At 38.4% G+C, this 25275-nt stretch overlaps 1 protein-coding gene across 4 annotated transcripts in view; it reads left to right on the top strand.

The window, feature by feature from the left end:
• abr (ABR activator of RhoGEF and GTPase) overlaps nt 1-25275 on the top strand; it is a 374781-nt gene that overhangs the window by 273608 nt on the left and 75898 nt on the right. For all 4 annotated transcript variants that reach the window (XM_028806775.2, XM_028806776.2, XM_028806777.2 and 1 more), the window contains 5 exons: nt 5618-5739; nt 10397-10565; nt 12504-12623; nt 19011-19086; nt 19191-19295. In XM_028806775.2, coding sequence (XP_028662608.1) covers nt 5618-5739; nt 10397-10565; nt 12504-12623; nt 19011-19086; nt 19191-19295 — 592 coding nt within the window. The remainder of the gene's footprint in view (nt 1-5617; nt 5740-10396; nt 10566-12503; nt 12624-19010; nt 19087-19190; nt 19296-25275) is intronic.

The raw sequence follows: 25275 nt of genomic DNA, 5'->3' as shown, positions 1-25275 counted from the left end.
CCAATATACCCAGCATCTCTCCTCTGCACATGTCCAAACCAACGCAATCACGCCTCTCTGATTTTGTCTCCCAATCGTCCAACTTGAGCTGACCTTCTAATGTACTCATTTCTAATTCTATCCATCCTCGTCACACCCAGTGCAAATCTTAGCATATTTAACTCTGCTACCTCCAGCTCTGTCTCCTGCTTTCTGGTCAGTGCCACTGTCTCCAATCCATATAACATAGCTGGTCTCACTACCGTCCTGTAGACCTTCCCTTTCACTCTTACTGATACCCGTCTGTCACAAATTACTCCTGATACTCTTCTCCACCCATTCTACCCTGCCTGCACTCTCTTTTTCACCACTCTTCCACAATCCCCATTACTCTGTACTGTTGATCCCAAGTATTTAAACTCATCCACCTTCGCCAACTCTACTCACTGCATCCTCATCATTTCACTGACCTCCCTCTCATTTACACACATGTATTCTGTCTTGTTCCTACTGACCTTCAATCCTCTCCTCTCTAGAGCATATCTCCACCTCTCCCGGGTCTCCTCAACCTGCTCTCTACTATCGCTACAGATCACAATGTCATCAGCAAATATCATAGTCCACGGGGACTCCTGTCTAATCTTGTCTGTCAACCTGTCCATCACCATTCAAATAAGAAAGGGCTCAGAGCCGATCCCTGATGTAATCCCACCTCCAACTTGAATGCATCCGTCACTCCTACCATAGACCTCACCACTGTCACACTTCCCTCGTACATATCCTGTACAACTCTTACATACTTCTCTGCCACTCCCGACTTCCTCATACAATACTACAGCTCCTCTCGAGGCACCCTGTCATATGCTTTCTCCAGGTCCACAAAGACGCAATGCAACTCCTTCTGGCCTTCTCTAAACTTCTTCATCAACATCCTCAGAGCAAACATTGCATCTGTGATGCTCTTTCTTGGCATGAAACCATACTGCTGCTCACTAATCATCACCTCACATCTTAACCTAGCTTCCACTACTCTTTTCCATAACTTCATGTTGTGGCTCATCAATTTTATTCCCCTGTAGTTACTGCAGTCCTGCACATCCCCGTTATTCTTAAATATTGGCACCAGTACACTTCTTCTCCACTCCTCAGGCATCCCCTCACTTTCCAAGATTCCATTAAACAATCTGGTTAAAAACTCCACTGCCATCTCTCCTAAACACCTCCATGCTTCCATAGGTATGTCATCTGGCCTTCCAAGATTCCATTAAACAATCTGGTTAAAAACTCCACTGCCATCTCTCCTAAACACCTCCATGCTTCCATAGGTATGTCATCTGGACCAATGGCCTTTTCATTTTTCATCCTCTTCATAACTGTCCTTACTTCCTCCTTGCTAATCCGTTGCACTTCCTGATTCACTATCTCCACATCATCCAACCTCTTCATTCTCTTCATTCATCAGCCTCTCAAAGTACTCTTTCCATCTGCTCAACACACTCTCCTCACTTGTGAGTACATTTGCATCTTTATCCTTTATCACCCTAACCTGCTGCACATCTTTCCCAGCTCGATCCCTCTGTCTAGCCAATCGGTACAGGTCCTTTTCTCCCTTCTTAGTGTCCAGCCTCTTATACAACTCATCATACGCCTTTTCTTTAGCCTTCGCTACCTCTCTCTTCACCTTGCGCCTTATCTCCTTGTACTCTTGTCTGCTTTCTGCATCTCTCTGACTATCCCACTTCTTCTTTGCCATCCTCTTCATCTGTATACTCTCCTGTATTTCCTCATTCCACCACCAGGTTTCCTTTTCCTCCTTCCTCTTTCCTGATGTCACGCCAAGCACCCTTCTTGCTGTCACCCTTACTACATCTGCTGTAGTTTCCCAGCTGTCTGGTAACTCTTCACTGCCACCCAGTTCCTGTCTCACCTTCTCCCTAAACTCAACCTTGCAGTCTTCCTTTTTCAACTTCCACCATTTGATCCTTAGCTCTGCCCTCACTCTCTTCCTCTACTTGATCTCCAACATCATCCTACAGACCACCATCCTATGCTGCTTAACTACACTTTCCCCTGCTACCACTTTGCAGTCTTCAATCTCTTTCAGATCAACTCTTCTGCATAGGATGTAATCTACCTGTGTCCATCTTCCTCCACTCTTGTACGTAACCCTGTGCTCCTCCCTCTTCTTAAAATATGTATTCACCACAGCCATGTCCATCCTTTTGGCAAAATCCACTATCCTCTGACCTTCTTCATTCCTCTCCTTGACACCATACCTACCCCATTAACTCCTCGTCTCCACTGTTCCCTTCACCAACATGCCCATTGAAATCCGCTCCAATCACCACTTTCTGTCCCTTGGGTACACTGTTCATCACTTCCTCCAACTCACTCCAAAAATCTTCTTTCTCACCCATTGCACACTCAACTTGCGGTGTATATGCACTAACAACATTCATCATCACACCTCCAGTTTCCAGCTTCATAATCATTACTCTGCCTGACACTATTTTCACCTCCAAAACACTCTTGACATACTGTTCCTTCAGAATAACCCCTACCCCATTTCTCTTCCCATCCACACCATGATAGAACAATTTGAATCCATCTCCAATCCACCTGGCCTTACTCCCCTTCCATTTAGTCTCTTGCATGCACAATATATCAACCTTCCTTCTCTCCATCATATCTGCTAACTCTCTCCCCTTACTAGTCATATTGCCAACATTCAAAGCTCCTACCCTCAGTTCTACTCTCTTTACTTTCCTCCTCTTCTCCTGCCTCTGGACACGTCTCCCCCCTCTTCTTCTCCTTATTCTTCTTCGGGCAACAGTAGCCCAATTTCCGCCAGCGCCCTGTTGGCTAACAGTACTGGTGGCGGTCGTTGTTAAACTGGGGCTCAACCAATCCAGTATGGAAATTTGTATTGTCCGCATATTGATTTGGCAAAATTTTACACCGAATGCCCTTCTTCACGTAACCCTCCCCATTTATCCGGGCTTGGGACCGGCACGAAGAAACACACTGGTCTGTGCATCCCCTGTGATTAATTGGGATTAATGAGCCCAAGAAAACATTTACCACGCCATTACACCACCACCATCACCAGCCTGGACTATTGACACAAGGCAGGTTGGGTGCATGATTCATGTTGTTGGTGCTAAAGTCTGGCCCTATCATCTGTGTGCCTCAGTAGAAATCGAGATTCATCAACTACAGATTCAAGATGTATTCAAGATTTATCAATTGATAGACAAGGCTATGTTTTCCTAGTCTTCAGCTGTTCAGCTCTGGTGAGCCAGTGCCAGCTTTAGCCTTAGTTTTCTGTTCTTGGCTGAAAGGAGTTAAACCTGATGTGGTCTTCTGCTCTTGTAGCCCCTCCACCTAATTTTGGACAATTTGTTCATTCTGAGATGTTTTTCTGATCACCACAGTTGTACTAAGTAGTTTTCTGAGTTACTGTAGCTTATCTTTCAGCTCAATCAAGTCCATCCATTCTCCTCTGACCTTTCTCATCAACAAGGTGTTTTTGTCCACAGAACTGCTGCTCACTGGATGTTTTTTGTTATTTGCACCATTCTGAGTAAATTGTAGAGCCTTGTGTGTGAAAATCCTAAGAGATCAGCAGATACAGAAATATTAAAACCAGCCTGTCTGGCACCAACAATCATGCCACGGTCACAGTCACTGGCATCACATATTCTTCCCATTCTGGTGTTTGATGTGAACATTAACTGAAGTTCCTAACCTGTATTATTATATGCATTGTGCTGCTGCCATGTGGATAGCCTGATTAGGTAACTGTGTGGATAAGCAGGTGTACAGGTATTCCTAATAATTTACTCAGTGAGTGTATATTACAAAGTCCCAGCAAACACGAAGACCATTGATCTCTGTGTTGCTTAGCTCTCCTGGCACTAGACAGTCTTGACACTTAAACAAAGTTGAGCTCTAAAAGATGGAAATATTCTTTGAATTCTGATAAGTAGGGTTCCGGAATAAAGAAGCAAAAGCATGTGAATATAGTGCAAAAAAAGTACAATGACGTGTTTCACTTCACATACTAGACATGATGTTCTCTTCTGCTGGTTGCAACATCAGGCTGTGGAATTGTTGACTAGCAATTTAGGCTTTCGTTCGTGTTTATTGTGAACAAATAATATCAATTTTACATCTTACCATGGTAATGCACTCATTTCCTAAAAACCTCAGCCCTAAACCTCCACCATTTCACTCTTTTGACTCCTGCTTAACCAGCATGTGATTGCAAAGCTAGCTGTCAATATTTGCTAAAATGTTCCTGTGGGGAAAAAGGCTTCAGCATTAAGCCAAAGGCTGGCAATGTAGATCAGCTGTTAAGCATGACTTGAAACCGCGACAGGCTCTGCCTGTACTTTACTAATAGCCCTGGCCCCAAGTGGCAAACTGCAAACCAATAAGGAATCATCACAAAAAAAATTTGCTATTGAATAAAGGCAGAGCATTTTCTAGAAAGCTACAGCAGAAGTACAAAACAAAGACATCCCAGGTGAGTGGTTCAAATATTTAGGCCTGAAAATTTCAAATATAGTCTGAGCAGATGACTTCTCATATTTGCAGTCATCTAGTTACAATTCCAATCTCAGTACACCATTTCAAACAAAAATGTCAACTCCAGTGCAAAAAAATCTGAATATAGACAACTGTTTTTTGTGCACACCTTTGTCAGCTATAAACTGATCATGGATTAGGAGAAATCCCAGTTTGTCCCCTGATATCATGTGATTTATCTTGGAGCACAGTCTGTCAGAAACAGAGCGTGTTAAAGTCCATGGAGGCGTTTCGTAGGTGATTTTTGGGCTATCCAAGAAATAAGTTGTTGTTGCTTGTAAAGTCACCTTCCAATGACAAACAAAGTGACAGCATCAGATGATGGATGGACAAGTGGCACCTACTTATATTTTGGAAAGAGTATTTTGCCTCAGATTATTGTTAAACAAGTATATTAGTACCTCACGGTTATCCAAAAAATAATGTACTGGTTACCTCAACCTTTCTTTTACACTCTATATTTACTCCTTAAGTAAATGCAGTAAGTATATGTTGTAACTTGCTGTTAACACTTGAAGAGTAAACTAGTATTTCCACTTAATTGCCCAGTGCAACATACTGTTTAGAAAGTGTATTCTCTTATAGATCCTCAACTGTCTAATCCACATTATTAGATTTAAGAGAAGTAAATGTGTTGCCCTTCCATCCTGTCTATACTGAATGCTGGCTAAATGTCTGCACACTAAAGTTCTAGGAAGGATTCACCCTATTACAAATGATGATGCCGAAGGAAAACATTGTCAAAACTTTATTCTTATTAATTATCTCAGCTATGTGTACACAGAATATTGAACTTGCCAGCCAGAATGGCTGCTAATCTAGATTGGCTTGGTATTTACAATAACTGTGATCATTTTAATATTTTCATTTTACAATGTTCTCACAGTTGTAATGATGAACATTATAATTGCACATCCTACTTTTTTCTGTAATGATGTTAAAATTCTTTACATATTTCATACAATATAAATGTTGATTACCCTTTTCCTGTGTCCTAAAAGGAACAGGCACTACTTCTAATTAACACAGTCCTTTTAATTTTTTTAAGGCCCGACAACTGGTTAAAGATGGCTTCCTGGTGGAACTGTCTGAGGGATCAAGGAAACTAAGACATGTCTTCCTTTTCACTGATTTGCTCCTGTGTGCCAAAATGAAAAAGACTGCAGTAGGGTAAGAACCGCATTCAGATATTGAGGTGAAGAATAATCAGAATGTTATTGTAATCTATAGGCACATATTTTTGACATAGATTTAATAATACTTAGCTTGCTATATACAGTATAGTACCGTACTAATTTAAGGTAGACATGAATTTAAAGGTTAAACTAGATATAACTATGTTGGTTTCTATCTATTTTTGTTTAATGGTTTATGATTCTGCAGGATAATATTTAAGCATCTTTTTTATGTATTTTTTATGTATTTACATTTTCTCCATATTTGAAATTTAAATGATTAAATATAAGGAATAATTGTTACATCTTTCTAGATAAGAGGTTGAAAAACTTTTTTATAGAGATCTGAGAATGTGACTGTACACTTTGAAAAAGTTTAGTTCAGATTAGATTTGATTAGATTAGGTAAACTTTATTAATTACATGGGGAAATTTAGATGCATACAGCAGCACAAATATAAAAAACAAGGATACATATTCGCAGGACAAATAATGCAATCAATTGATCAATAAGCAAATAAATAAAAATACACTTAATGAGTACCTTTTTGGGGAAACATTGAATTGCCTGTTAGCAGTTGGCAGAAAAGACCCCCTGAAGTGCTTTTTAGCACACAGCGGTGGATTGAGCCTGTGACAAGCAGTGTTCCAAGAGAGCACCTCCTGGAGGGGATTTTTCATGATGGTATCCAATTTTGCGCCATCATCTTTTTTTCCACAACAGCTTCCAATGTGTCCAGCATTTGCCTTGTGATGGAGCATGCTTTCCTGATAAGTTTGTTCAAGCATTGTGCTTCTTTTGAGTAGAACACCATACTGGCTACTACGGACTGATATAACATTTCCAGTAGCTTGCTGCACACATCAAAAATCCTGAGTCTCCTTAGCAAATACAGTCTACTCTGACCCTTCTTATGCAGTACCACTGTGTTGTATTACCAGTCCAGTTTGCTGTTTATGTGAATCTCCAGGTACTTGTAACTCTGCACCACTTCCATATCCTCCTCCTGAATAGTGACTGGTCTCGGAGGCTTCTTGGCATGTCGAATGTCTACCACCAGCTCTTTTGTCTTGCTGATGTTGAATTGCAGGTGGCTCTCCCTGCTCCACAACCTTCATGTACTGTGACTTGTCTCCATTATTAATGCAAACTATGATGGACGAGTCATCTGAAAACTTCTATAGAGGGCAAGTGCTAGTATTATGCTGCAAGTCTGTTGTGTTAGGGAGGTAAACATTAAGGGAGACATGACAGTTCTCTGAGGTGCTCCAGTATTATTAGCATTTCTGACAGAAGATGTTAATTCTATTATTCTTCTAATGTGCTGTTTGTTTACTGTTGCTCAGTGAACAAGATATCAAAACGGTTATCATCTGCTAATAAAAATTAGATTGAATTGCCAGATGGACATGCTAGTATAAGCTCTACGATTAGTGAAATACAGTATGATCAAAAAGTATGATGTTCACAGTTGATGTGATTCAACAGAAGATTTTTGAATTGTTTTCAGTAGAGAAATAGTTAAATATTTTATTTTCAAAGCATGATGAGAAACAGTAAGCTTGAGTATAAATGTAGAAACCTCAAAGTATCTGATATTTTATTAACTTTTAAATGTCTTGTATTATTGAACAGCTTTTAGATAAGGGTAGGCAATTGATGAATGGTTTAAAATCACGTCTATAATCTCTAGCCATTATAACTTTGTGGTTGCACATGTTGGAAAGTGAAGTTTTAAATATTAACATTTAGTTCAGTTTGGTACTTAGCCAGAATCAATTTGATTTTATAGTAATATCCTAACTACAATAGCATAATAACACCCCAGGGTAGAAAACCTTTCAGAGTCAAGGAAATTAAATTTAATGTATCATTTTTTTGTGCCCCAAGTTTGTTTCCTGATTACTAAGACTAGAGTGAAATAGCTGTCCAACCCAGATTTTCTCAAGTCTCAACTGGTTTTTGGTATATGCCAAAGTGTCTCCAGTGAAAAACACAATATCTGCCTTCATAAAGCCACAATTCATTTCTTTTCAATTCAGTTGCAGTCACTAAACTTTTTGGTTAATACAAGTCAACGGGCAGCATCTAAGATGCAATTTTGTTTTCTTCAGGGTATAATAGCAACTGACATTGCCTGTGCCTAATAAATAGTATAGTAATCAGAATGTGGCACTTTTGTACATGAGAAGAAGAAGGAAATAACATTCCTATGAAAATATCTTGTATGTTCTATATTCTAGTAAAGTAAATAAGCAAGCTGAAAGAAGAGAGTAAAAAACAGGAAAAATAATTTTAAAACATCTGGGCATTCCAACAGTACTTTAAGTTGGTCTGAAAATTAGACATGAAATGATTTTTTCACATTGGAGAGGTCTGCTAGTCAAACTCTGATACAGTGTCTTGTTTGTTCATAACCTTTTGAAAAGCCCTGTGTAGGTATCTAAACATGAAAAAAAAGTCAGAAGTATGCTTTCTAAAAGACTGACAAAGCCAAAGATGCAAAATATTTTTTTTCCATTTTTAAAGGTCTGCTTTTACCAAGTGGTGTCATCTGGGCAAAACATTTTGATTTTGTTATGTACTGTACCTATAAAGGTACCTGCATGCAAAATTTAAGCCTGCTAGGTGGTTTACTTCTTGAGATGTTATCTTGTGAAATCCATGCAAAAAATAATGATCCAGTTGGGAATTAAGGAGGTCAGGTCTTGTCTAGAGAGAATTTGGCAGAGGAAATATAGTGCATTGCTCGTTTCTGTGCTTATTTGCTGTGCAACATTTTGTGTAATCCTTGTCTAGTCCATGTTGTTTGATCAAGCACCTTACTCATTTCAAGGTTTAGTCAAACAACAAGTAAGTCTCTTAATTACATCTACAATGTAATAAATGTATTATTATTATTATTACAATGCATGCTATATATACTGTATGTATAATGCGTAGCAACCACATGGTTGTTTGTTGGGCAAGGCTATTTATATTAACAAGTCTACCAAACAAATAAAGTGGTCGCTGCAACCACATGGTTGTTTGTTGGGCAAGGCTATTTATATTAACAAGTGTACCAAACAAATAAAGTGGTTTCTGAGAAGTGGTGTGTGTGCTCATACATACATTTCTATATGTTAATTTACATATATATGTAATATACGGTATATAAATACATTTACACAAACACAAACATGTATTGTGTGTGTGTGTGTGTGTATGTACTGTATATTATATATATTTGCTTTTGTGTAAAGATGTCTTTATAGAAGATGATGAGAAGATATACTCAGGTTTTTAGATACAACAGACTACATGATGATTTTTGAAATTCTTGAACTTCATGCCTGATTGGTTAACACAACTTAATGTTCTTACGTTAATGTCCTTAATGTTCTGTAAATTTTTTTATTGGAAAATTATACTTTGAATATGAAGGACACTGTCTTTCTTAGTCTTAATTAATTTTTTAATAGTATAATCATAAAAAGGAACTACTGTTATATAATATCTGTGGATAAAACTAATTTGTTTGGTTTTTTTTGCTTACTTTAATTAGTTTGTGTGTGACATCACAAAGATAACTAAGTCAATATGTTTGTTTGTAATTGTGCCCTGAGAACCACACAGTTACCCATCCTGTATGATATATTTTTTTAAATTTTGAAATGCATTTGTTATATAATTAATTTTCCCCATTACTTGAATACAAAACATTACATCATACAACTCAATCAAACAAACAAATTCAAATTGAATCCAAAATTAATAAACAAATAAAATCTGAATTCACTGCCCTAATTTCATGGTGTTCATAAAAAATGTAATGATTTTCTTCATGAGACAGAAGTACATAATAAGCAAGAATACAAATATTTGAAATATTAAAATGTGTAATTCATTTTAAATGTTTAAAGTCTAAGTATTCTCAATTATAATAGAGATTTGTCATTTTTCACCTTCTTACTATCCATAGATTGCTAGATACTAAGGAAAGAATCAAAAATAACATATTCATAGTCCCTGACCTTGAAAAGTCCAAAGTGATACCGCCACATGCTTATGTCTTGAACTTTTTCATTTTTAATCTTCTAGCAGTGGCTCTTAGGATCAATGGTGAAAAATATCATGTTCATGATCAGCAACCTTGAAATAGCATAGAAAGGACACTCCGTGTGTCTATATTACCAATCCCCATTTTTTCAAAGTCTTATGAAAATTAGTTACTTTAACCTCTCATATCCCATTAGGTGCTAAACTACTAGGGTAGGTTGATGTGGCTTGCCCAACCTCAGGTCCTTCTGATCATTTTTGCTGAAGACACCTGTTGGTTTACTCTTCATGATAAGGTTTCTTGAACAAAATATAGTCCAAAAATGGCCTAACAGGAGTTTTGTTTGGGTAGTATACTTGGCCAAAAATGGTTAGGAACCCCAAAAAGCTTGACCTCTTGCATAAGTAGACATCAAGATGAATCAAACACTATATCATATGTGGGGGTTTACCAAAACCACTAACCTAAAAATTTCAGAAATGTGACAGCATCAGTGTCCTAACTTCTTTAGACATTCTACAGAACACACTCAATTGCATTTGCTTTAGTATCTGCTAACAGTTGTGTTTCAGATATTTCATTAAACTGCAGTCATGATTTTTGTTGCAGAAAACATCAGCAGTATGACTGCAAGTGGTACATTCCCTTGGCTGACTTAACTTTCCAGACCCTGGATGATTCTGACTCCTCTCCCCATGTCCACACGCTACCTGAGCATGAGATTGAAGAAATGAAGAATAAGATCTCATGCATTAAAAGTGAAATTCAGAAGGAAAAGGTAACCTGCAAGTTCTGGTATTGTCTGTTGAGTAGCTTCAATATTTCTTATACTTCTTTCTATCCTCATACATTGAAGTAATTTTAAATTTCATAAATATTTCTAAAATATTCAGCACCTCTAGTGTATGACATTTATGTGGAGCCAAGAAGCTTGCTACTATATAATGAACCAGCAGCCCCGCGATTCTCGAAAGAATCGCAAATCCAAGAATGGCAATCACTTTCTGTTCCCTCCGATATTTGTAGGGATGAAATATCATGGAGGGTGGGTGCGTCCACAGTGCCACTCACAGTATGGCGGCGACGTTCACGTACGATTCTGCTAGTCATGAGGTGTGTTTCAGAAGCGCATTGTAGGCGCCTTCGTGTATTGTTTTTATCCATGCAGTCTCGCATTTGGCAGCGGTGGTAGTGTGAACGACTTGCCTGTTGCCTCTGGCATCTGTGCATATATACTGTACAATCTGGTGTGCACACTATACCTCAGGTTTAGTTTACAGGTCGTAGCCATACGGGCTCGTTTTTGTATTACTAATCGTTGAGCTCCTTCGTTTTGGAGCCGTGACTCCTTATTGTTTTTATCTATGCGGTCTCGTCTTTGTTGTTCTGTGGCTGTGTCGTTAGGTAGACGTCGTTTACTGTTAGGAATCATAATTCAACTTAGTTTTAATACTGATTGGTAGATGCAAAAGCAAATGAACAATTGTAGGATCTAATGCATTCCATAAAGCTGTTACTTTCGGGTACATTGTTAGTCAAAAGCTTCCGTACATATTCAGGATATTCATTCAAAGGAGGCAGCTTAACTTGACCTTTTTGACAACAACGTGTAAACTCATCAGTTGTACTGCCAGTTTTTTCTTCAAGGAAGTAACGTGAATGACAATGACTGCAAATGACACTCATTAATCCCAATGAATTTTCATGAACAGTGGACTCATTATAGAATGCGTTCTCAGCTAACTGGCGGAATTGTTCAGCGTCTGTCCATCGTTGCTGTCTTTGGCTTTTTCTTTGTTGGAATACTGAACGTCTTAAACCTTTTAAACGACTTTGTAGCCCTTCTGCAGTTTCTTTTTGGATCTGTGCCACTCTTGCATGTAGTGTTTCAGAAGCGCGTTGTAGGCGCCTTCGTTCATTGTTTTCATCCCTACGGGCTCGGTTTTGTATTTGTAATTGTTGAGCTCTTTGTTTTTGGAGCCATGACTCCTTTGCGTCTGCTGTTTCAGAGGCATGTTGTAGGCACCTTCGTTCATTGTTTTTATCCATACTGGCTCGTTTTTGTATTTGCGTTACTTGAGGTGTTCGTTTTGGAGCTGTGACTTCTTTGCTTCTGGTGTTTGTGAAGTGCGTTGTAGGAGCCTCCGTTTATTGTTTTTATCCATGCGGTCTCGTTTTTGTTTCTCTATTACTGAATTACCGTTCTGTGATTCAAACATGCCACTCAGACTGCTGGCACAGTGGATTAGAGCAAGTTTAGTTTACAGGTTGTGTTGTTTGGGCGCCACCTACTGACTCTGGGAAGCCGCTGCGTTTGACTCTGGGGCGCAGTGCGCATGCGCTTCGGTGCGTCCACCGTGCATAAATTAAACTGTCGTTTAGTAATATAGATGAGTTAGAAAATTGCTGATCAGAGCTATGCTGCTACCTAAATAGTTATACACACAGTTTGTCCAGCATATAACATGGAAAAAAATCAAGAAGAGCTGTTTAAAATATTTTCAGAAGACCTCTTGGTTGGTGGGTAGCAGTGGGGAAGTATTTGGGCACATGATAATGCATATTGTAATGATTCATTTTAGGTTAAGTTTATTGGCCTTGTATTAGTGAGTGTAGGTGTTTGCACAACTGTGGCCACAATTTAATTGCACATTTAGCAATAAAGCAGTGCTTTTTAGTAACTTTGGATGCTATAATTTAATTTCTTCACTTTCAGAAAGCATGCAAAGGTCAGAGCAGGTTGGACAGACTAAAGAAAAAAATGTTTGAACAAGAATCTTGGTTGCTTCTGCACTCGCCAACAATTCCCTTCAGAATTCACAACAAACATGGAAAGGTATGTCTGGCTTATATGAAAACAAAACCAGAATTTTAAAAACTGTTGTTTGTCTATATGCCTAAGTATATTGGTTCAGTCCTAGCCTCAATGATCTACTGTGCAACCTTTTTATGGTAGATGATCTCCTAATTACTATAAAATATGCCTGGTTGCTTTAGTTATTTTTGCTCTGATTCTGGGATGATAATTTCTATAGGTAAATTTGTTAGTTTTATAGAAAACAAGTGTTTTCTTCCTGGATTGTGTGCCTATGATAATAGCAAGCTGTCACAACTCACATAATAAGTGTTATTTGGAGTCACCCAGCTTTAGCAGTTTTGTTGTACAAATTTCCTATATTTAATGAGCAAGGACTAATGCAATTTTGGAAATACTCTTCTAATGGCCCCACAACTACTATTATTTACTTCTTTGACCTTGTTCTCTTCCCCCTTCATCTCCTTCACAGTCCACCTCTTTTCCCAGCGATTCTCTGCATTTTCTCTACCTACTTTACAGGCTCTGACCCTTTTTGCTGTTTTTTATTGTTACTACACCAATTACTGCTTCCATAAGCTTTCAAGCTTTATGTTTCAATACATGCTTCATGTTTCACTGCAAACACTAGACCATCTGCCTGTGGGCTTAAGTTCTGCTCGTCACCTCCCCTGCCAGTGTATGAAGTTAGTCAATGTTAGTCAGGTAACAGTCACATGATGGGAGGGGCCAGCTATGTCAAAAGGGAGTTTTGCTAATCAGGTCAGTGCAAACCTGTCACACTATTGTCACTTCCTATTCCAGCAACTTCTTAATCCTCCAGAATTGCTGTTAATGTTAACCACTTATTGAAACCTAACTTATAGAGAGGAGGTCCTGAAGTTGGCAGCCTGGTGTTCAAGGAACAATCTGGTTCTGAACATCAAGAAAACCAAGGAGATCATTGTCGACTTCAGGAGGCACAGCTCCGACTTAGCCCCCCGTTATATCAACGGCGAGTGTGTGGAGAGGTTCCGTACCTTCCGGTTACTCTGCTTCCTTACCTCCGCTGTCATCTCCTGGACAGACAACATCAGAGCAGTCATCAAGAAGGCTCAGCAGCGGTTACACTTCCTGAGGGTCCTCAGAAAGCACAACCTGGACTCCAACCTGCCACTGACCTTTTACCGTTTGTCCATCGAGAGCCTTTTGACGTACTGTATCACAGTATGGTACGGCAGCTGCACCATGGCAGACAGGGAGAGGCTTCAGAGAGTAGTAAAGGCAGCACAGAAGATCACCGGCAGGCCTCTCCCCTCCCTGATGGACATTTATATCTCCCACTGCCTCAGCAGAGCAAAAAACATCATCAAGGACAACTCCCACCCTGGCTCTGATCTGTTTGACCTGTTGCCCTCAGGGAGGCGCTACAGGTGCATCACAACAAGGACAAACAGACTCAAGAACAGTTTTTTCCCAAAAGCCATAACCATTCTAAACTCACACATGTACTGACTACATAGTCTAACCCCCCCAACCCCTTCTATCCATCAACTGTGCATCAGCTTTTTGCACCATTTGTTTATTTATTTGTTGTGTTCTACATATACAGTATGTCTTCACTGGAGGAGCTGCTTTTAATCTCATTGTACATGTGTATAATGACAATAAAAAGTCATTCTAAATGCTTTTGTTTACTAATGTTAACAAATAACAAATCATTCAAATGTTAGTCTCTTCTTTCCTTTCTTTTTAAATGTTTGTTACATGAAAGTTTATGGACTCCGGTAATCTTTAACATCGCTCCTACCAAATCTACATCTACTGCACTCTCTTTCATAACCATCAGCACAGCATTCTCTTTATCCAAGTTGCTCCCAGTGCAATCCCCTTCTCCTGAGATACTCCAAGCATCACTATTAATAGTACCTGTGAGGTACTGTATATCTTTAAATTTCTATTCTTAAGTCCATCCATCCAGTATCGAACCCGCTATATCCTAACTACAGGGTCACAGGGGTCTGCAGGAGCCAATCCCAGCCAACACAGGGTGCAAAGCAGGAGACAAACCCCGAGCAGGGCGCTAGCCCACCGCAGGGCACACACACACCAAGCACACACTTGGGACAATTTAGAATTGCCAATGCACCTAAACTGCATGGAGTACCCGGAGGAAACCCACGCAGACACGGGGAGAACATGCAAACTCCACGCAGGAATGACCCTGGAAGCGAACCTATTCTTAAGTCATATCCATAAAATCATATTTCTTTATTATACCACCTTTGCTACATCACTGCCTTTGTTTGGTTAAAGTACTGTTTACATTATTTCCAGTATGACTGCAAGCTTCATGACTTCTAACCAGTCGATTCAATAAAATTTAGTTGACCTGCAGTATAAACTTCTAATTGACATCTGCTTAAGTCAAAAATGAGATCATAAAAAATGCCTATTTAAATGGGTTGCCTGATATAGATGGAAACTTAATCATGAAGCAGGTGTTTTAGATATGCTTTGCAAGATACCTGCAGCCAAAGAAAGCAGCGGTGATTAATACTGTTAGTGTTTCATCTGCTGGATTTCCTTTTTCCCTTAAGGATAAGGGATTTTATGTGCTTTTTTCGTCAAGTATTTTTTTTGGATCTTTGACTGTTTTCTTTCTTTTCAGCTTCCCTAGTTTCTTCACATCTCTCGATAACAACTTGAACATTGCATGTTTACATTTGGATTGGTGTGCTGTTGCTCAATGACCACAGTCATACAGATATAAAAGCATAATTTGTATCAAGTGTGTTAGCTTAGCAATTTCCAAAACTCTCGTTGAGACCCATTTAATTTGTTAAACTGTACCACTAGCAGACCTTGTTTTCCAAATCTCTCTCCCAATCATTTGACTCAGGTATGCTTTTGGTGAAACTTAACAAATACAAATAGAGCCATGAGGAAATCCCCATTCAACATAATAAATTCACATTTGTCACTTTAATTTCAGAATCTGCAAATTAGAACTCACAATGAAAAAAACTAAATATTTCACTCCACATTTCTGCTTCAGTTATGAAGTCAACATCTAGAAGCAGAGTAAGTGGGAGATCTTCCCTTAAAAGCTAGTGGCACATATAACTCTAAAGTGACACTTAGATCAGTAGGGACAGGATCATAAACACTCTCACCTTCACCCCCTACATGCCTACTTTTTCTTAGAATTCTACTGTGTCAAATATTGGATATAAATTGCACAAATACACAGTATCTGTGTTGTTTGTCAATTTATCAGTATCTAGGGATTGTGGTGGACGGCCAGGATGCCCCTTTGATACTAGATCCGGGGGAGTAGCCATGGGATCCACGCTACGTCCCCCAGAACACTTGGTGGCAGCCCCCCTGGGTTGCGTCGGAGCCACAGACATGGGACTTCAGAGCTCATTCCCTGTTGGGTTCCGTGGCCACCATCAGGGGGAGCTGCAAGGACTTAACAAGCCCGTCTGAGCTGTGATGGAGCCACACCTGGAAGTGCAGCCTAATTAGCTAATTACCACCTGAAGCACTTCCGGGTGGGCTATAAGAAGAGCCTGCAGCCACTACTCAGGGCACCAGAGTTGGGAGGAGGAGGAGGAGGGACTGTGTAAGGCCAGTTGGGCACAGGGAAGACGTGTCCCACGGCTGAAGAAAATACATTTTTTTGTTTATTTTACCCATGCCTCTGGTGTTAGTCTGTGTTGGGTCAACGCCAATAAAGTGCCTTTGCCCCAGGAAATATGATCAGCCTGATTGACATTTTCTATCACCCTACTTGGTTTATCTTCCAAGACATGAACACAACATTCTGCACCTGCAGCTGACAGATATGTGTTTCACAGATATGATATCACCAGCAAGCTCTGGTAAAATATGTATAACACACTGCCACCCTACTTGGTTTATCTTCCAAGACATTAACATAACTTTCTGCACCTGCAGCTGACAGGTATGTGTTTCACAGATTTGATATCACCAGTAAGCTCTGATAAAATATGTATAACCCACTTTTTTAATACTGTACCTTCACATCACTAAATACTTTATTGTGCTCAGGCTATATCCGTGTTGCTTAAAGGGATGTACTTTTTTCTCATTATTGTGTTAAGCCAGTGTCACATTATATGACATATGACTGTTGTTGCCAGTCTCTTCCCCAGACCATGTCAGTTTTCATAACTGCATGATGAATTACAGCACAGTCTTGCTCATCCATTTTTCTATCAGCTAATACTGTGCTTCCTGATGGAGCCCATGCTATGTGAAGGGTTGACCGGTATGGTGTGTTCAGCCACGATCTTGGGCCTTTTTTTTTTTTTTCTTCTTTTTTCTATGCTGTTGTGGTATGTAAAACATCAGCCTTGAGAAAGATAAGCTTCTCTTCTGCTTGTGATGTCCAAAACACACTCATTTGTTATTCTGTGTCACAGCGTTATATGCATTGATTTTCCATATGAGGATTTCATGAACTTTCATGCACAGAGACCATCTCTGACTAAAGACATCTGTCATCTATGACTAAAGACAGTTTGAATTTGCTGTCACGGACTAGTTGGAGTATGTCCCTGAGTATGTCTGATCAGATTAATTGATAGTCTGATGTTGTGGAGAGTGGTGACTCTGAAGCTAGGGATCTCTGCCGGCAATCAGAAGGTTGCTAGTTTGAATCCCTTAAACGTCCTTAACCTTCAGTTGCTTTGTCCTGGGTATGATGTTAATCTGCATTCAGCCCTACCAGCAAGTACTCCAACTTATAGGGAAAACTTGGGGGTTGGTTGCAGGATTGGCACTTGCACTGTTCTATTGTGGTGCTGAGGTGTCACCCGCTACCCTTTGTCCCAATCCAGGTTGTTTGGTGTGTGGTAGGTGTGACAACGCATTATCAACGCATGCTCCCAACCTCTCTCTATCATATGTTGAAGACAGTGGTGTGTCTCACCTAGTTCTTTGTTTTGGTTGTGTATGTTTCATTATAGATCAGACAGATTGACTAAGCATTTCGGAATGATGGCATTATGAAGACATTTTCTGTCAATATGTCATTGAAATGGTGATTCCTGGTAGATGTTTTCGTCTTAAGACAATTTGACAGAGACAGTTTCACTAGCTAACTCATTTTAATAGCTAACATGCTTTGTAAGTGTTGAATTTTACTTCCTGGCTAATCTGGAAAAAGTTATGTGACTGGATATAACTGCTTTGGATTTTCATGATAAAAAGATAAATTTGCTTGATCAAGTTTTCTTATTTGAAATGATAATAACACCAGAATGAATTAAGTACCATGTAGTGTGTACTTGATGATTCCTGCCTACATAATTTATTAGGTTTTTATGGACATTAAAGTGTGTGTGATGTGATTGATTGGATGGATGACAGTTTCCAGAAGTGTGTCTATTAAAATCCAAGAGTTGTGATGGTTTGGTGTAATGTAGCATTAGGGCAGGGCCTGACCTAAAGAGTATTTGCCCTGCCAGAATTAGACGCCAGGTTAAATGTACTGTATTTTATGATCCCCATTCCATAACATAACAGGAAGACTAATATGTCCATTTCCCTTACATGCATACTTTAAATCGGTTATAGTGCACAAAGCATGGGGGTAACAGGCGTAATTAGCACTGGCTGCATAAAATTCTTCAGCTAGTAACATGAAATGGCAATAAGACATGCTCTTACAGGCAAAAGGAAATACATTACACCACACCCATACATCTCTTAAACTGATTGCATGAACGGGTGTACGTGCTTCAGCATAAATTAAAAAGGTTTGTATGCCAGTGCTTGTTAAACCTCCTGCACCCACAGGGATCAAAACAGGTCACATATCATACCTGAATTAGAGTTAACTGTTGGAACAGTATCTCTTCTTTATTAATCTTGATTTTAGAAGATGCACCAAAGGCACAGAACAGCTGTTGGACCTCTATGAGTGTTATCTTTCATTATGGAACTGTCATGCTTTTCAAATAACTACAGCATGCTTTCTTGCCCTGCTGGCCTTTAAAATACATCTAGTGGAATGGCCACAACATAAAAGGGAGAAATGCATCCCTATATTTGTAACCTTTGCCCCTGCATCATTACAATAAATGTGCTTTATTTTTTTAAAAATACAATTGTGTAGTGTATTGTTGTTTATTTGACCTGTTGGAATAACTTGTAATGATAATGCTTTAAAGGTGCTATATAAATATTTTAGGCTTTTAGTTACAGTCTGCTTAACTGGGTAACACAGAGCTTCATTTTAACAGTCTTTTCCTATATCATCTGCCATGCTGTTAACAGTCTGGACTGAACAAAAAACTCTTATTTTCCCTCAACAGTAGACATCTTTCAATGTAAGAAGTTAATTAAGAAATGCTGAGGTTTCTGTAATTTCTTCTTATTGTGACTTGTCTATTCCAGAGCTACTTGTTCTTATTGTCGTCAGATTATGAGAGGTCAGAGTGGAGGGAAGCGATTCAGAAACTACAAAAGAAAGGTAAGAGTAAACTAATTTCCTGTAGCTTTTTTTCTTTTACATTGCTTTACCAGGGGAGTAAACAATTTTGTGTATGTGTTTTTTTTTTTTTTTTCAATCTTCAGATCTCCAGGCCTGTGTCCTAACCTCTGTGGAACTTCAGGTGTTGACAGGCTCCTGCTTTAAACTTCGTACAGTCCACAACATCCCTGTCACCAGCAACAAAGATGGCAAGTTTTATAGTTTGAACTTTTTTGTACTCAGTGTTGCGTCTGTTGGTAGTAAATTCATAGGATTTATTAATCTTTGTGAAATAATTACATAATTCAGAAACTTTTGTTTATCTCAGTACTGTAGTCTACTTTGTGAAGTGAAATTGAACGTTGGGATCTCATTTAACAGTTTTTTGCTTTAAATGTTTGGCTACGTTATCAATGAATGAAGAGACACAATGAACAAATGTTTTTGTTTTTCTTTCTACTGAACCCCCACTTCTAAGGTGATATAAAAATTGCTGCACTTTATTGCTCTCACATTTAATAGTTACTCTTCAAATTCAGTTATTTATGTACTTGTAACCAGTAGGTTGTGCCATCAAGCCCCAAACCCAAGACCCATTAATGCCCAACACAGTCATTTTTTCAAATAATGGATTTTTAATCCACCAAGCACCTTGTGCAATGGACACAGCCGATAATCATACAAAAACAATTAAACTCTTTACTTCTGACTTCAGTTTACTGTCGCCCTCTGCCTCCCAACTCCTCAAGGTAAGGCACTGGTCTATTTTTATGCTGGACCCGGAAAAACGTCCGGTAACATGGTATGATTTGTTAGGAGCACTTCTCAGTTGTTTAAGAACCAGGGGAGTCCTTCCCCAACAGCACCCCCTTGTAGCACAACATGGACCATGAAAGGGCTGCACTTCCGGAGTCCAACTCACTTGAAACCCGGCAGGTGTCCAAGTTGGAACACCTTCAGCAGACCACTGCCACCTAATGTATGAGGGATGGAACTGTTCTTGACCTTTTAACTTCTGCTCAACCATCCCCTGGCACCTTCCTTCTTGGCAAGAGGTCATGCCATCATCATGGGATGCCCGTCTGTCCTCCATGGTACTCACAGAATATATGTCAATAGACACCATCACTGCAGGTCAAATTGTTGGAATCACTATGGGAAAATTACACTAAGAAAAAAGAAGTTAAATATTATGCAGTATACCCACAGGAAGAAAAATACTGCAGGAAGCCACAAGGGGGCAGTCATACCAAAGAAAGTTTTTCTGATGACTGAGATATTTAGCACCTATGTTATTTATGAATGAGGCAAGCTTATTAAATAATTACTTTCCAAATTCAAGAAAACCTTAGAATGTTCCATCAGGTCACATGCAGTTTTGGAAAACTTGAATTTTCAATAAAAATAAATATGAGGTAAGTTAAAATACTTACAAAAGGTGTAGTAAACAGTGTAAATTGAAGTTAAATTAACCAGGAATGCAGTAAACCTCTCCTTGGATATTTCAGAAACATGATGATCATGACTATATATTTTAATTCAGTTTATTGTCAGTATGCTTTACAGTATAGAACAGATAGTAATTTATTTTTTTCCCAAGGTGGAAAGTTAGCTTTTTACAGATTACAGAAGCTCAAGCAATATGCAGAAGTAATAACAAACAAAAACAACCCCTCAAATACACATCAAATTTACTAAAAATGAAAGAAAGAAAACTTCATACTTGGCTAAACATAAGAAAAAGTTATGATGAGACATTATAAAGGCATATTTTCATAAGAATGATGGCGCCCCAATAGTGTTTCTTTACACACTTCTGTTGAATAATTCTTTGGCTAAAGGTACTCTGTCTTAGTGTGTCATAGAGGTGATACGCAGCATTTTTCATAATGGCCATCAGTTTTGTCAGCCCGTACTTTCAAGCTGTAAAATACTTATTTTTCTCTCCCAAAAAACATTTGATTTTTAATGCAATGACAGTTTTCCATTTCTTGTAGGTCCAGGCTCTACAGATTTTCATAATCACGAGCATTTTCACTGCCAAAAACAACAGAGAACACTCACGGGTTCCTCATTATTTTAGTTGAGGCTCTCCTAAAACAACCCTGTTTTTTCACCGCTGTGCTGTTTATTATTTCTTGTAGATGATGTCACAGTTGCTGTAGTCTGTATGCTGAGTGTTCCACAGCCAAAAGTGTACCTTCTCTCCATCTAGTCGAAATCATCTGCATCCAATTTAGAGAAGTTTATCTTTTGAGCACACGCTTTGACCTTGTGAACCTGGAGTTGCTTGGAAACTCAGAGTGCACAGGCTCATGTAACGTGATTGTAAATTTATTCTAAGATGCCATATATTATTTATTTTTTGTGAATGTTGCAAACTAATATTATGAAAAGTTAAATTCATAAATTTCAGTTTGATTGTAAAGCATTGTTCTACAATATTTTAGTCATCTTCTGATGGTAGCAAAATGAAGGTGTGAATCAAACTATTTCTATAATTGAATCTAAACTGAGTTAACAATTAAACAGGACAGGAGGAAAACTAACATATACAAAGCTGTAAAATGAAGTCCTTAACTTCTTATACACAATTTTTTTGGAAAGTTTGCTTGTGATGTAATGCTTTGTGAAAGGCATGATAATACGGTATATAAAACAAACATTAGTTGACTAAAGTTCCAAATATTTCAGCCTTTTTGATCATTGAACAAATTGTTTTAGGAATTTTTACTTGTCATTCACCTCCTAGGTGAGGCTGAGGGCTTGTGATAGAAGAGTGGTAACATACTATACATATTCTAGTAACATACTGCAATAATGCTTGATGTGGGAAGAATTCATAAGAAATCTGAATTTGAACAATCCCTTATGGTTACTGTTATGACATATGGAACTTTTATCCATAATACATCTTCAGAAAATAGTATTATACTTAAAAATCTAGTTAAAAGTGAATTGCCTTTGTGTTTTCCTTAATACAACATCTGAGCTGCTGTGTACCATTTGTGGCAGATTTAATTAACCTTTCTCACCGGTTTCCGTACTTGGCACAGATGATATTATATACAGTACGTTTAGAAGAGAGAGAATTTGTGGTGCAGTATTTAGAAATTAATATATTAGTTTAGTAGTGGGTGGATAGGTGTCAGTGCACTTGTAGCTGTTAGGTGGTATTCTGAATGGGGATGCTTACTTTTTTCTCATCTTCCCATATACATTTAGCATTCCATCTTATATGTCATTGAATATGAACAAGTAATTAACTTTGTTAGGCCCATATAGAAAACTCAATAGAAACTGGGGTGTTAACCAGTAGGGGTAAAATTGTATACAGTCAGGTCCACAAGTATTTGGACAGTGATAAGATGTTCATAATTTTGGCTCTATACACCACCAAAGTGGATTTAAAATAAAGCAATCATTATGTGATTGAAGTGTAGATTTTCAGCTTTAAGAGGTTTTTACCAAACATATATAATTATATCATCGTAGCCATTTAGTAATGACAGACATTTTTCTGAATAACTCAACAGACCCCCCCCTGTTTTCCAGGATCTCAAAATTATATGGACATTTGACTGACAAGTTGTTCCTTAGCCAGGTGAAAGTAGTTCACTTATTATTTATTTGTCTATTGAGCAGGTAAAAGTTCTAGAATTGATTCCAAGTGTGGAATTTGCATTTAGAAGCTATCACTGTCAATATGAGGAACAAAGAACTGCCCATGCAATGAAAAACAGTCCATCATTAGGCCGAGAAAACAAAACAACCGCCTCCGAGAAATAGCAAAAACATGATGAGTGGTCAAATTAACCATTTGGTACATTCTTAAAAAGAAAGAACGCACTGGTAAACTCACCAACATTGGAAGGCCTGGAAAATCACAGAAAAGAACTGTGCTGGATGATTGCAGAATTCTGTCTTTGGTGAAAAAGAATGCCTTCATAACATTTAGCCCAACCAAGAACACTCTCTGGGAGGTAGACCTATCATTGCCAAAGTCTACAACCAAGAGAAGACTTTATGAATATAAGACAGAGGGTTTAAAGTAAAGACAAGAGGGTTTACCACAAGGTGCAAACAACCCTAACCCTAACCCCATGCATACTGTAGGAAGGACCGAATAGACTTTGCCAGAAAACATGTTTTTAAAGCCTGTCCAATTCTGGAGCAATTATCTTTGGACAAAGGAAACTAAGATCAATATGTACCAGAATGATGGAAAGAGAACGGTATGGAGAAGAGAAGAAATGGCTCATGATGCGATGAATACCACATTCTCTGAAACAGTGGAGGCAGTTTTATGGCATGATCATACATGGCTGTGAATGTAAGTCAGTCATTAGTGTTTATTGATGATATGATTGCTGGCAGAAGTAGCAGGATGAATTATGAAGTGTATGAGGCTTCAGGTTCTTCATTGTTTAAATCAATCAATTGTCCTCAATGATGCAACTGGACATGCATTTGATTTGCTGAAGACAAAACTGATGGCAAAAAGTCCAGCAAACAAGCAGCACCTGAAGACAGCTACAGTAAAGGCCTGGCAAAGTATCACTAGCGTGGAAACCCAGGCATTGATTGTAAACATTTTTCAACCAAATACTGGAATTGTTCATTGTATTTATGATTACTAGGGAGCTCTGTCCCCTGCTCGCCAACCCTTGTGGACAGGTTGCAGCTGAGCCACTCGAAGGGCGTCGGGACACACCTTCATTAGAAAAAGTTTGTATTTAAAGAGATGGTATATAGAAAAGTTTGCAGAGTGTGGGAGGAAGATGGTTTGGTCCTTAGTTATTATAGAGAGAAAATCTGTTACTTGAGAATTTCACTACAACTGTCTATTTTAAATACCAATGAATAATAAAATGTAAAAGTAAAAAAGTAAATTTACAAGTAAAAACATAATAAAATATAATAAATTAAGTAAAAAATTAAATTACATTAATGCCTCATCAAAAATATTATTATGAATTACTTATCCTCTAACTTACATTCTATAAACGTTGCTTTTTTGCATTGCAGTTCGCACATTGTTCGAGATATTTTTCTCTGTTTCGTTCATTGGATGATTTTCCTTATTATTGTTTTTTATTATTTGCTGTTCTTTTTTGTTCATTTTCTTTTTTTCAACATTAACAGCTCTTGTTGCTCGTTTTCTATTGCGATCTAAAATTCGACATTCTTGGATAGATAATTTGCTTTTCTACCTTGCCATTATAATTTGACTGCGTTGAAGGGCAAGCACTGTCACGAGGTGCAACAGAGAGTGGATGTGCGCAGTAGGTGTAATGATTTGGCGAGCGTTGTGGAGGGGTGCAGTCAAGGCTAAATAACATGGACATGATGGAGAACTTTTTTAACATAATAGAGATATGTTAGTTTGTCCAAATACTGTATTTTCAAGATCCTGAAGATAGGGGGGGACCATGTATAACAATACAATATTTTATTCTTAAATCCCTTGAATTAAAGCAGGATGTCTAGACTTCAATCATGTCTTGATTGCTTTGTTTCCAATCTATTGTGGTCGTGTACAGAGCCAAAATTATGAAAATTTTGTCACTATTAAAATGCTTATGGCCCTGACTGTTAGAAAGCAGTAGTAGTAGTATGGTCCTGTGTACAAAGTACCACGAAATCCTACATTTTTGGCAAAAGGCAAGACCAAGAAAAATTCCTTTTCCAGCTTATTTACAAATTGCTTGGCTAAGAAAATGCCACCTGAGATAATACTTGATAAAATACCTTTTCCTTGAATTATAGCATTGAGTCTGTTAGGATAAATCTCTACCATGTTTGGACACTTACAGTGAGGAGTATTTGCCCATTTCTACTTAAAGAATTATTCAAGTTTAGTCAAACTACAGTAAGTGATGACACTTGATGGACTGTCCTCTTCATGTCAACCTAATGGTTTTCAGTGAAATTTAGGTTTGTAAGCTGACAAATCTTCTCAAGAACATTCTCATTCCTTCCCTCCAATTGCTGTATGGTTGCTATGAGTGATCATGATTTTGAAAGGTCTTTTTTTTGTTTTTGTTTTTGCACAAGGCTACAAAATTTCTTTAAACATATGCATGTATATTACATTATTTATCCTCCGTTTTTTTCCTGACAAGTACCCTGTCCCAGCTTCAGACAGCACCCCCATAACATGATATTGCCACCACAGAAATTGTGTTC

This window comes from Erpetoichthys calabaricus, chromosome 8 (genome assembly GCF_900747795.2).
Source record: "Erpetoichthys calabaricus chromosome 8, fErpCal1.3, whole genome shotgun sequence".
Taxonomy (NCBI): Eukaryota; Metazoa; Chordata; class Cladistia; order Polypteriformes; family Polypteridae; genus Erpetoichthys; species Erpetoichthys calabaricus.
The sequence above is the reverse complement of the archived record's forward strand: the minus strand, read 5'-3'. Positions and strand labels throughout refer to the sequence as shown.